The 15852-nt window shown below is 40.4% G+C and overlaps 1 protein-coding gene across 2 annotated transcripts in view; it reads left to right on the top strand.

Annotated features, from left to right (window-relative positions):
• PLXNC1 (plexin C1) overlaps positions 1-15852 on the top strand; it is a 145011-nt gene that overhangs the window by 49299 nt on the left and 79860 nt on the right. For both annotated transcript variants that reach the window (XM_082418863.1, XM_082418864.1), the window contains exons 5-6: positions 6125-6239; positions 13862-14009. In XM_082418863.1, the coding sequence (XP_082274989.1) occupies positions 6125-6239; positions 13862-14009 (263 nt within the window). The remainder of the gene's footprint in view (positions 1-6124; positions 6240-13861; positions 14010-15852) is intronic.

Genomic DNA, 15852 nt, shown 5'->3' with positions numbered 1-15852 from the left:
ACACTAACGCCTAAAACAACCCGAAGAACACACTTTGAGAAATGCTGAGAAGTGAAATAAAACCTATATTTTCCCGTAGGGCCAAAGCTCTGGGAGGACATATTTACTTTTATCTTGGCATTTATGACATTGCCATCCCGGAAACCTTTGAAAATTTTGAGGCATTGGCACAGTTAGTAAGAGTATGGATACCAGCGCCAGACTGCTGAGATTCATAGCATGCTAACCTCTCTGTGCCTCAGTTTCCTCATCTTTGAAATGGAGCCGATAACAATAATACCTACTTCCTGAGGTGGTTGTAGGATCAACGAGTTAAGTCCCGGAAAGTCTAGAAACAGTGCCTGGCCCCTGGGGAGGGCTCAGTGAGTGAGAGCCCTTATGAGGGGCATTACAGGGTAGGAGATGAGACCACGGACTCTGAGGCTGCACTGCCTAGTTTGGTATCTCAGCCGCTCTGCTTCCTAACTCTGTGACCTTGGGAAAACAATATGGAGCCTTCCGTGCCTCAGTTTTCCCCAGTTGTAAAGCAGGGAAATTTGTTGTACCTACTCCATAGCTTTGTGAAGAATAAGTGAATCAAATCACGTGAAAGAACGTCTCCTGGCAGGTGAGGTGTTTTCACTTAAAAAAAAAAATCTTCTAAATTGTCTCTGTTATTAGCATCATTTTCTTATGTAGATTGGCTCTTCATCACTGGAGCTGAAATTCAATTTTTCAGCTTTCCCGGCAAGTTATTTTGGTCTCATATTTTGGCATCCCCCTTGGCTGACTCTGGAGGCCTGCAATTCAGAGTTTAGTTTTTCACAGTGACTTCCAATTCTTTTCAGTTGAGATTGGTTTCTCCATCTTGTGGACTGACAGTGTTAATGAAAGCCCCCTGATTCTGGGGACCACCTGGCCCTTCCTCTGCACTCCGTGCCTGTCCGAAAAATGCAGACAGCAGTTTCAAATCACTTAGCAGAAGACCTTTGCTCTTGCGGCAAAAATCTACCCACAGGGTGGACACAGTCTCCTGTTTCCTGAGAGAGAGGCTGGATTGTTTCCTTGTTAAAAGTTTTCTCATATTATATCAGGAGAGAATCTTTGGAACAGGTCACACCACCCCTCCCATTCAAGCCAATTACCTGATATTTACTTATCAGTTTACTTCAGGGACTGACTGCTCTTGGTGAACAATTAGATTAGAAGATGCTGATGAAATTCGAGTGGCAGGAAGTAGAAGTTACATTTCTGAGTTCAGAGTTTCTATTTCAAGGTTGAGTAAGTGCTAAATTCTTACAGAGAGATTCTAGCCTAATAGAGTCAGATTCTCAAGGTCCCCCAGCCCATCCCATGGGCATTTCACCTGCCTGGAAACTTCAGCTCATTTCCAGAGGTGGGTCTCCCTGTTCTTTATGTTGGCATGAAAACAATAATTTAAGCCATCCCCATTAAAAAAAATAGAAATACTGTATAAATACAATACTGTAATAATAAATTTAAAAGTCGATCCAGCTGGGCACTGTTCCCAGACTACCAGCTGAGCAGAAACACAAGTAAAGAAGAAAAACTGCTATATGATGCAAATGGCTTCAATCTCATTGTTTTCTGCTACTCTTATATTGCAAATAGATAGAACTGAAGTTACATTACAGATAAACAGGTTTTGTGGGCTAACCTGGAGACCTAATCACTGTTTATAACATTATTTCTGTGGGGAGAAAAGTGTATTCCATATTACAAACAGATGGTTTGCAAGCAAATTTTTGGAACACAATACATTGTGAGTTGGGGGCCTCCTGGAATTTTAACCTCCAGTTGGATGTTTTGTATTCAGGGCTAGTGATGTGTGAAAATTCGAGGCCTCTCAGATTCCCCCCCCCACCCGCCCCTGTTTTCCTCCCAAATCCTTGCTCCCCTCTTCATCCTGGATGCTCTGTCTCACCTTCTCTATTCATCTGTTCCTGGGGTCCTCGTCTCTGTCGCCTCATCCTGGCACAGCCCCACTCTCCAACCACGGTTGGGGCCCCAGGAAGCCAGGAGGAACTCTAAATGTCATTGTGTTTGTGCACCTTATTAAATGGCAGTTAGGGCTTGCAGGAGGCCCTGCAGCCAAGGGGCCAAGCGTGTGGCTCTGAAACCAGACTTCAGCCACTTGGAGCTGTGCAGCCTTGGCACGTTATTGCACCTCTCTGAGCCTCCGTTTCACCCCTGTAGAATGAGGTGGTTGTGAGGACTAATAGGGGAAGACTAACTGTAAACACTCAGAACAGTGCCAGGCACGGGGCAGTGTTCCTTCCAGGCAGGTACATAACGGGGTAGTTACTCAGGGACATCAGGGTTTAGACAGATTTCCACAGACTCAGGAAGCAAACCCACTGTATGCAAATACTTTCTGAATTCCAAACAGCAAACTTAGAAACAAGTGTCTGGAATCTCCCTGTTCATGAGTCGGGGCCGGGGTAGGTTTTGAATGAACGTTATGAGTTAGGGGTCTGGGAAGGTTGGTCCACATACTTGAATAGTTTGAGTGACAATCTCAAACTCTATTATTATTATTATTATTACTTTTAATTTATTTATTTTTATTTTTGGCTGCGTTGGGTCTTTGTTGCGATGCGCGGGCTTCTCATTGCGGTGGCTTCTCTTGTTAGGAAGCACAGGCTCTAGGCACGTGGGCTCAGTAGCTGTGGCTCGCGGGCTCTAGAGCGCAGGCTCAGTAGCTGTGACACACGGGCTTAGTTGCTCCGCAGCATGTGGGGTCTTCCCGGACCAGGGCTTGAACCCGTGTCCCCTGCATTGGCAGGCGGATTCTTAACCACTGAGCCAACAAGTAAGTCCCCATCAAACTCTTATTATTTTGACTAGATTAAGCTCTACAGCAGATTTTATGAACAAGCCTGTTAAGTAGTTTCATTCACTAAATTGCATCCACGGTTCTTTCACCTAGCAAAGGTTTTTTTAAATTAACTTTTGGGCTTTGGGTTTTTTTTTTTCTTCAGGCAGTTTTTTTCTTTGCATTTGAGCTGGCTCTGTTTCCTAATTTGCAAGTAGGCTAGTGTCTGCACATTGGCCTTATTTTGTAGGCAAGAGAGCTAGCTGGAAATAAGGACTAGAAAAATAAAATACTGGTTGGGAGTCTTAGGACTTTCAGAGAGATCCTCCGTAGAGAGTGGGGCAATAGCATAAGATAAGAAAAGCAAACATATCTCTGCCATTTTTTTCCAGAATGCACTCATTCTAATTTGAATCCCATTTTCCTCCTATCTGTGGCCTGAAGAAATTGTAATGAAGCCAGTTAAGAAATCAGCCTATTTGAGAGTGCTTCATTGAGGATCAGCCTCACCGAGAGTCGAGTCTGACAATGAGATTTTAATTTTATTTGGGCAAAGGCTTAACTGTCTGTGCACTTGACCGTTGCTTTCGTGGATGTATAGGAATAAGAGTGATGGCTTTCAAAAGGGACCATTTCAAAGTAACTGGTTTTGTTTACTAAAACGTGGGAGCTGTAAGATCTGTTCCCCCTCCTGAAGAAATTTGTGTGGGTAACGTGCTGTCGTGAAGATTTTATAATCTGCAGTACTGGAGAAGTAATAAGATATTGTTGTTGGTTGACCATCTGGTTATACATTCTTGGTGTCACAGTTTGCTTTTTTATTTTTTTATTTTTATTTTTCAGCTGGTGAGAAGCAAGGAATGAGAGTTTAGAAATCTCAGAGGTGTTTTATAAACCAGGAATTTATGTTTAGTTGCTTAACATGGTTAAATTTTGTTATCACCTTATACAAAATAGGAATTGAAAGGTCCATTATTTATATATATATATATATATATATATATATATATATATATATATATATATATATTTCCCCCCCCCCCAAAAGACAAACTGAAAACCTCAACTTCTAATTTGTTGCCTCTCTGGCCCCAGATTCAAACTTTTCGCTTACATTAAAGATAGTCTCTTGACAGCAAGTACAAGTCAGACATAAATCATAAGGAAACTCTAGAAAGAAAAATCACCTACAGAAAGGACCTATAGAGATTTCATGTTTCATCCATTCATTCAAAAATATTTATTGAAACCCTAGTATTTGCATACCATGCTGCCAGACGCTGAAGGATTTATGGAAGAAATATTAAAGACATTCTCCCTTCCTCTGAGGATCTTACAGCTTACTTGGGGGGAAATGACATAGACATATGAAACAGTTAAGTTGTAATTCAAGGCAGCATATGATTAAATACCCAAATGTGTGGTGCTGACAAGAGATGCCATAGGAGTTCAGAAAAGGGAGTGATAATTCAGTGGCACTACTGTTTTCTGCCTACAAATTGGCAAATTGTAGCACTATTTGTATGAAATATTTTACACTTGTTTTTTTGGCAGCCTTAGGCCTTGACTCCCAGGCAGTATTAAGAGCCTACAAAAATATTTGTACTCCAGTCTCTCTAGAACTGACTTTTTTCTTTTTTTTTTTTTTGCCTTTGTGTTTTGCCTTTTTTTAGGCAGAGGAAGTGCCTTATACAAACCAGAATGCCTCTGAGAGGCAGGTAGTTTTTGACAGTCATCATCACTTTCAAATACAAAATAGGAAACCAACCTCATCATTCCCTGTGTTTCAATCCAGCGGTACCTGTGCCTCCATCACAAACTCTCCCTGATGTGTTGAAAGGAGGTTTAATTTGAACTTAATGTCCGTGATGGACGAGCTAGCCATCAAGGGTCAGGTAAATTTATGGCTTTGGAGAATTGCTGATGAAAATCCCCACGGTCATGAGAAGGAGAAGGAGCTGACACAGGTGGAGGAGAGTTTGGACGCAGATGTGCTCCCTGTAAGCAGGGTTCCCCAAGATGTTAGAATATGATGACACGCTGAAAGTATTGCACTTGGGGGTGGTGGTTAATGAAACTCGCTGGCTTCCTGTTCTATTTTTGTCATATTCAAATTAGCTCAGCGCTCAAAGATGAAGCCATGGGGCCTAAATTCTTAAGAATTAAAAGAAGAGAGAGAAGAGGAAGAAGAAGAAATAAAATGCTTGTGAAGTCAAGTACACTGTTTGGGACCACACCTCACTCGACTTACATCCTTTCAGGGACTCCCCAGAGCTGAATGTGGTTATTATTTAGTTGCTTTTCAATCTCACATGATTCATGAATTTTCAGTTTTTTTTTTAAAACTTACTGTCACTAGTTCTCCTCCACCCCTTCGTTTTAACCTTGGGCCTTGAGGAGGCAGAGGTAACAGATGTTTTGTTCTTTCCTTGATACCATTCAGGGGATGTCTGTGGGGCCCAACACCATTCGGAAATCACACGGCCCTTGGTGTTCGTTCTTCTTGTTAAGTTGGCGACCCTACTGGTGAGGCAAGAGTCCCTAAGTTTGCATGACCTAGAGTGACCGAGACAGGCATCAAGCAAAGCAGTGATCTCACCTTTCAGCTTATGATGGTGTTTATCAAAGTAGTTGGCCCTGACCACAGCTTAAGATTTATTTGGGGGCATCCTCTGAGCTGGCCGACTTGGCAAAGTGGCCCTGGCAAATGTTTTACCCAATATCTTTTGATATAATTTGCTATCTGTCGAAATAAATGTTATGTAGCAGATGGTTCTGGAATGTCTTATCAAATTCTTGGGAAGACTCTGCCCTTGCAATATGTTTATTTGATTATCATACTGCAAAGCACAAAATGGTCGCTTTAATTTTTTTTTTTTTAACAACAACAAAAGTTACACAATGGGTTGATATTCTAGAAATGAATCGCAAACCTAAAATGTATACAATGTGTAAACCCTTTCTTGAGCTGTTCTGTACTAGGTTTTTCTAGAAGGGGGCTCTTTAATTGTAGAATGCAGGAGAAGCTGTGTTTTGGATGTATTTGGCAATGTTATCTTGAGAGATGGCTCAGGAGTCTAAGTTGAACATGTCCACATTTGTTCTCTGCTCTGAGACATAATGGAAAAAATGCTCTGCTGGTTTCCTGTTGCTTTTCATGGTTTTAGCATCATGTTCTTATTCTTTCTTGAAATCAGTAATCCACTATACAAAGCCTGGCATTTTTGAACCAAAGCCAAGTATGAGAAAGTTTTAACTGAGGCATGTGTGCTGCTTTGCCGCTACCCCCCTTTCTTTCTTTTTTGATAGGTGTACTTTTAAAGAAGATTGTGTGCATTTAAAGAACTCAGAAAACTGGCTGGATATTTCATCTGGAGCTAAAAAGTGCCCTCAAATTTACCTATTTCGAAGCAGTAAAGATAAGGTAAGAGGAAAGATTTTTTTTTTAATGAATTAATTAATTAATTAATTTATGGCTGTGTTGGGTCTTCGTTTCTGTGCGAGGGCTTTCTCTAGTTGCGGCAAGCGGGGGCCGCTCTTGATCGCGGTGCGCGGGCCTCTCACTATCGCCGCCTCTCTTGTTGCGGAGCACAGGCTCCAGACGCGCAGACTCAGTAATTGTGGCTCACGGGCCTAGTTGCTCCGCGGCATGTGGGATCTTCCCGGACCAGGGCTCGAACCCGTGTCCCCTGCACTGGCAGGCAGATTCTCAACCACTGCGCCACCAGGGAAGCCCCGAGGAAAGATTTTTAATTGGTCTCTGCTGTCTCATTTTACACAACTGACGCCAGCTTCCTTCTGTGTGTAAAATATCCATTAATGATCAAATAAGCTTAGTTATGAGAGTCCACTCATTTAATTAACTGATACTTAGTGCCCACCAGCTGCCATACACTCTGCAAGGTGATGGGGAGGTAGCAGAGAATAAGACACATCATGGGTCTGCCCTCATGGAGTTTGTCATCTTATGCAGCTAAAGATGACCTTTATTTGTTGAAATTAAGGAAAAGATGGACTACTAATGTCGCAGAAAAACACATTGATAGGCACTTCCCTGGCGGTCCAGTGGTTAAGACTTTGCCTTCCAATGCAGGAGGTGTGGGTTCAATCCCTGGTCGGGGAGCTGAGATCCCACATGCCTCATGGCCAAAAAACCAAAACGTAAAACAGAAGCAGTATTGTAACAAATTCAGTAAAGACTTTAAAAATGGTCCACATCAAAAAAAAAAAAATCTTAAAAAAAAACAAACCACATTGATTAAAAAAAAAGAGAAAAAAATAAGTTCAGAGTCATGGTCAAGATTCCTTAAATGTGTCTTAAGTGTCGAATTTTGTTGTTTTATGGTTTCTTTTCCTGATGTGTTCAGACTTCTCTTGACAACTGTCTTATGTGCATGGCTTCAGGCGATGTTGATAGAGAGGGAGAGAAAGCAATGTGGGCAGTGACTATCGCAAGGGGGGTGTTCCTTGGAAAGTCCGTGGGCTCTTGCTATGGCAGTACCGCCATGGGCAGCACGTCAGCCCTGTCATTGGATGAGAGAAAGGTAGCAACGTGAGCATATTCAGGCATTTTCTGATTCACATACCAACTGCGCCCCATGGGAGAATGGAATTCCTGCCTTGCAATCTCAGTGACTGGAAGGAGACATTTTCTCCCTAATTACAGCTCTTGTATTATGGATAACTGTACAGAATCACCATCAGCAGCCTGACCTGTCTGTTGAGCTCACTCTGTTTTATTTGAATGCCACATTAACAAGGAGATGGGTCACTTTCTCTTTCCCCTTACACTTTGCCATTTCAAATAGCAAGAACCCTACCACTTAAGATGATTTAACATTTAATAAAGGAGAGCCAGAGCATTTAATGAGGGATAAATAATAAAAAGAATCAGGCTTTCAAGTCATAACTGATCAGAACTCATGGATTTCAAGTTATCTGGCTGTTGTCACTTTCTGTTGTCCTCGTGTGGGTGGCAGTGTGGAGGATGGGTAGGAGGGGCCAAAAAAAACCTTTCGAAGCCTTCATCCAAGCCTCTATCAGCCCTGCACCAGAATGAATAGATTCTGTGAAAAGGATGCTTAGGCATCTAAGTAGAGGTATGGCCAAATTTTTATTTCTCTTATCAGTCTGCAAAATAGCCGACTTTAGTGCTGATAGAGACTGGTAGAAAATACCGTGATCATCGAATACACCCAGGACTCCGATAAGTTAAGATTACACAAAGCTTTTTTTTCTTTTATCATTTTGAAAATGTTAAGGGTAGTACTTCAGCTAAGTGCGGCGAGGGAAAGTCACTTGTTCATTGACTGAGAAGTGCTGCTTACACAATTTGCTGACCTATCTTTGGGTTCACCAGTATAAGTTAATCACCATTCACATCTAGTCTGGAACATTACAAAAAATGTTTACCACCCAGAGAACTATGGGTGCTTTCTTCCCCACCCTGAGTCCCACTGTGGTTTACCCTAATCCCTCTAGAGTCTTCCCACAAAACCATTATGTCACTCTCTCCAGCTAACCACCACTCTCAAGGTAAAGGAGATACGAGTTTAGTAATTTGAGTAAAGCTATTCTTTGAACCCACCTTTGGGCTGATTATTTTAGTAATTTCGATAAGATGTCAGTCTCCATCTCTTGGTCATATTATTTCAAAATATTTCCTACCTTGGTTGTTAGCAGTGACTTGCCTGAAAGTCTTAGATCTTTGGTTATTTAAATAATTCCTTATCCCAGACCCATAGAGATGGAAGTCTATGGTTTTCTCCGATTCTATCTATTAGCTTGGTTCAAAGAGTGTTTGCTCACTGCCCATCATATACCTAATAACATTCTAGTAACTTTCTTGGTATGGGGAAAAAAAACCCCATATAATACAGAGACTCTGTTTCCAAGAAGCTTTGTCTCTTTACACAAGACAATTAGAAGATAATGTATCCTCATCCTCGTTATGAAATTGGCATTAAAAAGAAAGAATTAGAGCAATTCCAATTGTCTTGGAGGGATTTCATGAGATTTTGTTGAGTAAAAACATCAAGATGCAGAAAAGTATGTATCGCATGATCTTGTATTGATCCAAAAGATGTCCCTGTATATGTTTATATATGTATGTCTCTATATGGTTATTTGAGCATGGAGAAAAACATGGAAGAATTCATGCTAGGTTGTAAACATAGGCTCCCCTGATGGAATGACTCATGTGGTGGAGGGAAGGTCAGAGACAAGTAAAAACAAACAAACAAACAAACAAAAACACAAACAACTGAAATCCTCATATACACAGACAAACACAAAAAGGGATGCGTGACATCTCATTTTTGCATTATGTAAAATTATATGTTTGTATACCTATAAAAGAGATTTTTAACAGTCAGTAAAAATGGCTTATACTGATAAAAACAGAAAAAATGTAGGAATAAAAGTATTTCCCACAAACAGCATGGTTCCTAAAGGAGAGACTAGAAGTGTTCTTTTACAAATCAGAACAGAAACATCAGTTCCATCACTGATACAATAAACATTGTTTTTAAAGTTGTGTCCCGTGTAGTAATACAAGAAACAAGTAATAGAAATAATTATTAGAATGGAATAGACAAAAATATCATTATTTGCTAATCTTAAGTGGTTGTATATCTGTAAAATCTAAATATATTAGCTTTTAAAACTTTAATTGTTCAGTAAACATTCAAGTATCTATAACCTTAGTACATGTAAGACAAACTGTTAACATCCATTCATAAAAGATCCCATTCATTAAAAACAACAGAAGTACTCAGGCACAAACTTGAAGAGTGAGGTATATACCCTATATTTTAAAATCATTTTTACTAGGAGATACATGTTGAAGCCAGCTACCAAAATAGTGATTTTGGCTATGCAACAGCTTGTCTTAAGCAATAGTAATAGTAATTAGATAGTGAGGCAGTGGTCTATTGATGCTATTTATAATTCATAATAGGAAAACCTTATCAATTAAAAGCATAAGCAAATATAAAAATAAAAACAAAGACACATAAGGTATTTTCTTGGAAGATATGAAAAACATCTTAAATATATCCAGACATATACTATGTTTCTTGGCGGGAAGAGATCATAAAAATGTCACTACTTCCTCAATCTATTTTCTAGATTTCATGCCATCCCAGTGAAAATTTGAATAGACTTTGTCTTAAAATTAATATAAAATTCATCTGGAATAATAATATGAACTGGTCAAGAATATCTAAGATATATATTGAAAAAAGAAAATTATTTAAGCAAGACCATTTCCATATGATTGTAGACACATATATAGTGGCAATAATTTGGCCCATGACTCTGGTTTAAAAATAGGAATATAGATCCATGGAATAGAGTAGAAAGCTCAGAAATAGATGTAAAAATTTTAAAGAGCATTATCATAAGAGGAAACAAAAGAACTATTTCATAAAAGTTGCTGAAATAACTGGCTTACAACGTGGAAACATAGTTTAATTCACCTTTTTTTACATTAAATATAAAATAAATTTTAGGCTAATTAAGAAATTCATCTAAAAACCTAACAGAAAGTAACTGAGCATCAGATAATTTGGAAGTATAATTTTCTGGCTCTGAAGGAATATATTCTGTAATAGCAAGAGAAAAATATTCATACACTTGACTTTTTAAAAAAAATCTATACAAGGAAAAATAAGAGATGACTAAAGCACATGCTTCAGGAAGAACATTTATGACACGCAAAATATTAATTGCAAGATATGAAAGCTAGGAGAAAGTAAAAAGAAAAACCTAGAGACACCAAAAAGTAAGTGGGCAGAAGTGTATATTCTCACAAGAGGAGGTTGAGAGAGTTAGATATAGATATAGAAGTATGTTCAGCTTCACTGGTTATCAAATAAGTACAAATTAAAGTGAAAATAAGGTTTGCTGACACCTAGTGATGGCGAAGCCAATTAACACAACCTTTTTGGAAAGAGCAATTTGGCGATATGTTTCAGAAGTCATAAATATATTCATTCTGTTTGAAGCACTAATTCCAGGCTTAGGCTCCTGAAGAAGTAATTTGAAAGAAAACCCATAAGCTTACAGATGTTACTGCAGCGGCACTTATAGACTTAGAAACTTGGAAATAACCAAACTGGCAATAAGAGGAAAGGTTAAGTAAAGTAAGGTCTGTTGATAGAATGATAGAATGTTATGCGGCAAGAAGTTCTTTGGCCCCATGGACATTACTAGCTAATTGACTCTCAAACTTCATATCTCATCTGATTCTTTGGGTCTTCATTCCCTCTTTATCCAGCTTAACTCAAGAAAGAGTTATTAACTTGGCAAGGATTCCCACGTTGGGTTCATTAAGCCAAGGTATCAGCTTTTTAACCCTTCTTGCCTGGAACCCAGAGTCACACAAAAATACCTTCAACTCCCTGGCTATCCTCTTCTTCCACCGCTTGAAAAAACTTACTGTCTCCTATTTTCAGATCAACTCCAACTTCTTCTGCCCCATTGTTCCCCTGAAACTGAACTCCATGGAGCCATTCCAGCAGACACTATAAGTCCTCACCTTACTTGGCCTCTTGGCTGCATTCTTGAAACTCTGTCTTCCATCACCTTCCATGGCGCACCTTCTCCATGCTCTCTTCCTTCCTTCCTTGACTGTGTCTCGACCTCCTTTGCTGGCTTCTTCTCTCCCTGACTCTAAATGTTGGAGTTATTTCAGCCCCAGTTTTGGCTCTTCCTCTCTTCTGACTCTGTACTTTGTCCACAGACAATCTTATGCACTCCCATGGCTTGATATACCATCTATATGTCGATGTCTCCTTTATCTCCCACCCAGATTGCTTCTGGGCTCCAGGCTTATTCTATCTTCTTAATTATCACGCAAGCATCTTGAACTACACACATCCAAAAATTGAAGTCTTGATTTTTCCACCCAAGGTCTGCCTCCTGCTCAGTGTGTCCCATTGCGATATGCAGCACCTCTGCGTACACCCATTTGCTCACCACAACCACATGCCCCACTTCCAGTCCTGCCCCGTGCTACCTCTAATGGGTATATTGAAGCTGTCAATTCTTTCCATTTCTACTGTACCATCCTAGCCCAGGCTTCTATCATGTCTTAATGATCTCAATCCTGTGTGGCCCTCCAGTTTTCATCTAGCAGACTTTTCCACACTTCTGCTAGACTGTAAGCTCTTTGAGGGCAAGGACGGTAGCTGCTTGCTTCACTGAAGTAATCAATGCCTTGTGTAGCCCATGGCACCTCCTAAAAGCTTGATAAATGTTTATGAATAAATTAATGCAATGATTACAGTTATGTAAATGCTATGTATATGAGAACTGGAAGGCAGTGTGGAAAATGTAAAACAGCTAGTGAAAACAGGACTTTAACAAGCTGTCTGGTGCTTTTGTTACGATGTTTGAGCAATGAATTCAATTTAAGACATACATGTGTACAGGATAACAGGTGATAACGGTCACGCGCTGAGATGTGCGGTACAGGGAGAAATGCAGGGGTGAAGCATGCATGAGAGTTCAGCCAGGTGTTGAAGATGAGCTGCTGGGATGATCTGGGGTTCAGTACTATGTTCAGGTCCCCTGGAGAGGGTTGGACTTCAGTCCAGTGGAAGTTGGACTATAAGAACTTGCATTCCAGCGTGATCCTATGGCTCAGAAACAGGATTTTTTGAAAATGGAAGATGGGGATGAGATGCCAGGGCTAGAATAGATTTAGCAAGCTTATCAGAAGATGAGAGATAGTGGTCTTAGCTGGCTGTGCAGAGTCTGGGCAGAGGTCTGAAGTATAACAGAAGATGGACGCCTCCCCGGTTGTGTGCGACTATCTCTCTTCATCGTGGGTGATAAGGTTACCACTTCCTAAGCGCCCAGCTTCCTAAAACTTAGCCCACCTCCTCACCAGATCCCCTGCGTGCACATGATGCAAAAGAGGTCTCCCATTGGCATATTATTTTAACTTTCCTCTTTTTTTCATTTTCCTTTTTCTTTTTTCTTCCTTCCTTCCTTCCTTCCTTTCTTCCTTCCTCCCTCCCTCCTTCCTTCCTTCCTTCCTCTCTCTTTCTTTCTTTCTTCTCCTCCTCCTCCCTCCTCCTCCCTCCTAAACATAAACAAATGAAAAAAATTATGTATTTAGATGAGAATACTTAATATCATAAAGATATAAAATCTCCTAAAATTAATGTATATATTAGTACAATTCCAGTTAAACTCATAGTTCCCACGCCCCATTTGGGTAAAATGATCTTAAAGTTCATATGGAAGAATAATGTCTAGGAAGTGCTAAGAAAATTATGAAAATAAAAATAGATTTGCCATAAATATATTTAAATCCACAGTAATAAAAATTTGATGACATTGGAATAGAATTAGATCAATAGATAATTGGAACAGTGCAAAGTTCAGAAATAGCTTGCAGGTATATGGTGATTTAATATATGACAAAAGTGGTATTTCAGTTCAGTGGGAAAAGGAATTTTTTTTTTAGTAAATGGTTGTGACATAGCTGATTAACCATCTGCATAAAAATAAAGTTCGGCCCTTATCTTACACTATACATAAAAATAAATTCCAGATGGATTAAAGACATAGTTTAAAAAATAAAGCAACAAAGATGGTGGAACAATATTATATTTGTCCACAAGCAAGACTTTGGGAAGAACTTTATAACCAAGACAAGAAACCCTGCATCTGATTACATAAAAACACATTGTGTAGGGTAAAAGATACCACACATACAAATTGCAAGACAAACAGATCAGGAGAAAATATGTCAGAAATATGACAGATAAGGATGAATATCTATACTATACAGAGAGCTCTTAAAATTGATAAGAAAAATACACACAAAGCAGAAAAAATGGTCCAAGGATATGAATATGTGATTCACAAAAGAGCAAATTAAATAGCCAATAAAACATCTCTTTCTTTACATTGGCAATCTAAGAAATTCTCCTTCTATGGCAAGTCAGAGGTGAGTTCATTTAAGGCTCTAGGATGGATGGAAATGATGGAAATGAACAATAATTTGGTTCCTGAATTTTCTTCCCCACACAGACGACAGTGACTGTGGTGGGAAGCTTCTCTCCAAGACACTCGGAGTGCATGGTGAGGAACGTGGACACCGGCAGGATGCTCTGCAAGGGTAAAAGTGTATCCAATGAGACCTGCACCTGCAGCATCCTGACCAGAGCAACCTACAAAGGCAAGTGGACTCTGCTATTTTTGTTGTTGTTGTTGTTAGAAAATGAAGCAGGCAAGAGAAACTTCTGAGTCCAGATTGCCCAGGAAACAAGTTCAATGACAGAATCTCCCCCTACCCCTTGCTTCCCACTTTTCCCCTCAGTCCCACTCACCTCTGCTCCACTCATCATGTGAGTGCAGGACCCCACAGTCACATGTGGCTGGAGAATGACAGAGGATGGTAAGTTGGTTAGGTGAGTGGAGTCAAGCCAGAGACCTTTGGGCTGACCTTACGTGGATGGGTCAGATAATTCAGAGATCTGAAAAGCTGGGAATGCCCTTGATGAGATGAGAAAACAGAACGGCCAATATTTTATCATCTTAAGTTCATTGCATTCGTTCATTCATACAGGAAGTATTTATTGAGCATCTACGTGCCAGACACTGTGCTAAATGGTAGGGAGTCAGTGACTGAAAACACTCACCTGGTCCTTGTTCACAGTATTTAGAGCCTCTTGAGGTAGAGATCAGTAAACAGCACCTTACAGTTCAGTGAGTAGCATGCAGGGAACATAGCACACCACGGGAAGCACATGAAAAGGGCACCTAACTGGACGTGGGGGGGCAGGTGAGGGAGCAAGGAAAGCTTCCTGGAGGATGAATAGGGTTGAGCTGGACAAAGCTGGGAAGACTAATGCAGTCAGAGACCGACTAGTGTGATGGCCAAAAGGAGAGAAAAAGCTTTGTCTGAGGAGCCAGAAGAGGTTCTATATGGCCAAGGCAAATAAGGTAGAAGCGGAATGATAGAAAATGGATACCAAAGAAGGTGCAAAGTGTCTGGCACAAAGTAACCATTGACGATCAATAAATTTCTGTTGAATGAATGGCCTCAGGTGGAGAATGGGGCAGGAGGAGGGAAGGGCTGAGTTCTGAAAGGTCAGAGAGAAGGGAAGCTGTGGCAGTGACCGGGTGAGGGGACTGAGAGCTGAAACTGTTGAAGACAGGTAAGGGTGGAGCGAAGTGGGTGGATTCAAAGGATGGTTAGGAGTTAATACAGTGGACAGACTGAGGATTCATGAGTCCCTCTGGGTCAGGAAGAAGTAGAGTCAAGTTCGTGGGTTATTAAAATGCAGGTCTTGCTCACCTGTAACATAAGCTTCGGAAGTATTTGAGATCACCTTGGAAAGCTAGTTGATTGCTTTTTAAAAATTTTTTTAATCTTTTTTTAAAAATTGAAATATAGTTGATTTACAGTGTAGTTGATTGTTTTTAAAGCCTCCGTCAACTGAACCCAACCCTTTGTCTGCCCTTTTCTCTGGATGCCTTCCATATTCTGAGCAGGCAAACAAACCCACTTCCCGCCTCTTGCATTCAGCCAGCCAGTGGCCATTGCCAAACCTTTCTCTGTGGCCTGTAGCGGCTTTGCCTCTTTCACCAAATCCTGTCTCCCTTCTGCTTTGAAAAGTCACCTCTTCCGTATAGCCTTGACAGAATCTGCTCTAATCATCCCGATTGTTCCAGTACCCTCTGGGTTCCCCACCTGCACCCCAATCTTGGTACCCAGGTGCTGCATGGAACTTGAACCACTCAGAGGGTGTTTCCTTGACTATACTGTCACTGTGCTTTTTCACCTAAGTTATTTTATCTCTTCTAGAATAACTGCGAATGCTTCCAGAGCAGAGATCATATATATTCGTTTCCTTGTGATATTTCCCAGTAGTATTTTGTGCACAGTTGATACTCAGGAAAGGACGACTCTTGCTAGTCTCCGTCACTGGACACTTGTTGATTCCATTGATATGTATTTTCACTGGGAGTCCCTCAGTGCTTACTGCCCATATGTTCATGCTACTAACAATTATCAA

The sequence above is a fragment of the Balaenoptera physalus genome (genome assembly GCF_965194825.1).
Source record: "Balaenoptera physalus genome assembly, chromosome: 13".
In the NCBI taxonomy this organism is placed as follows: Eukaryota; Metazoa; Chordata; class Mammalia; order Artiodactyla; family Balaenopteridae; genus Balaenoptera; species Balaenoptera physalus.
The sequence above is the reverse complement of the archived record's forward strand: the minus strand, read 5'-3'. Positions and strand labels throughout refer to the sequence as shown.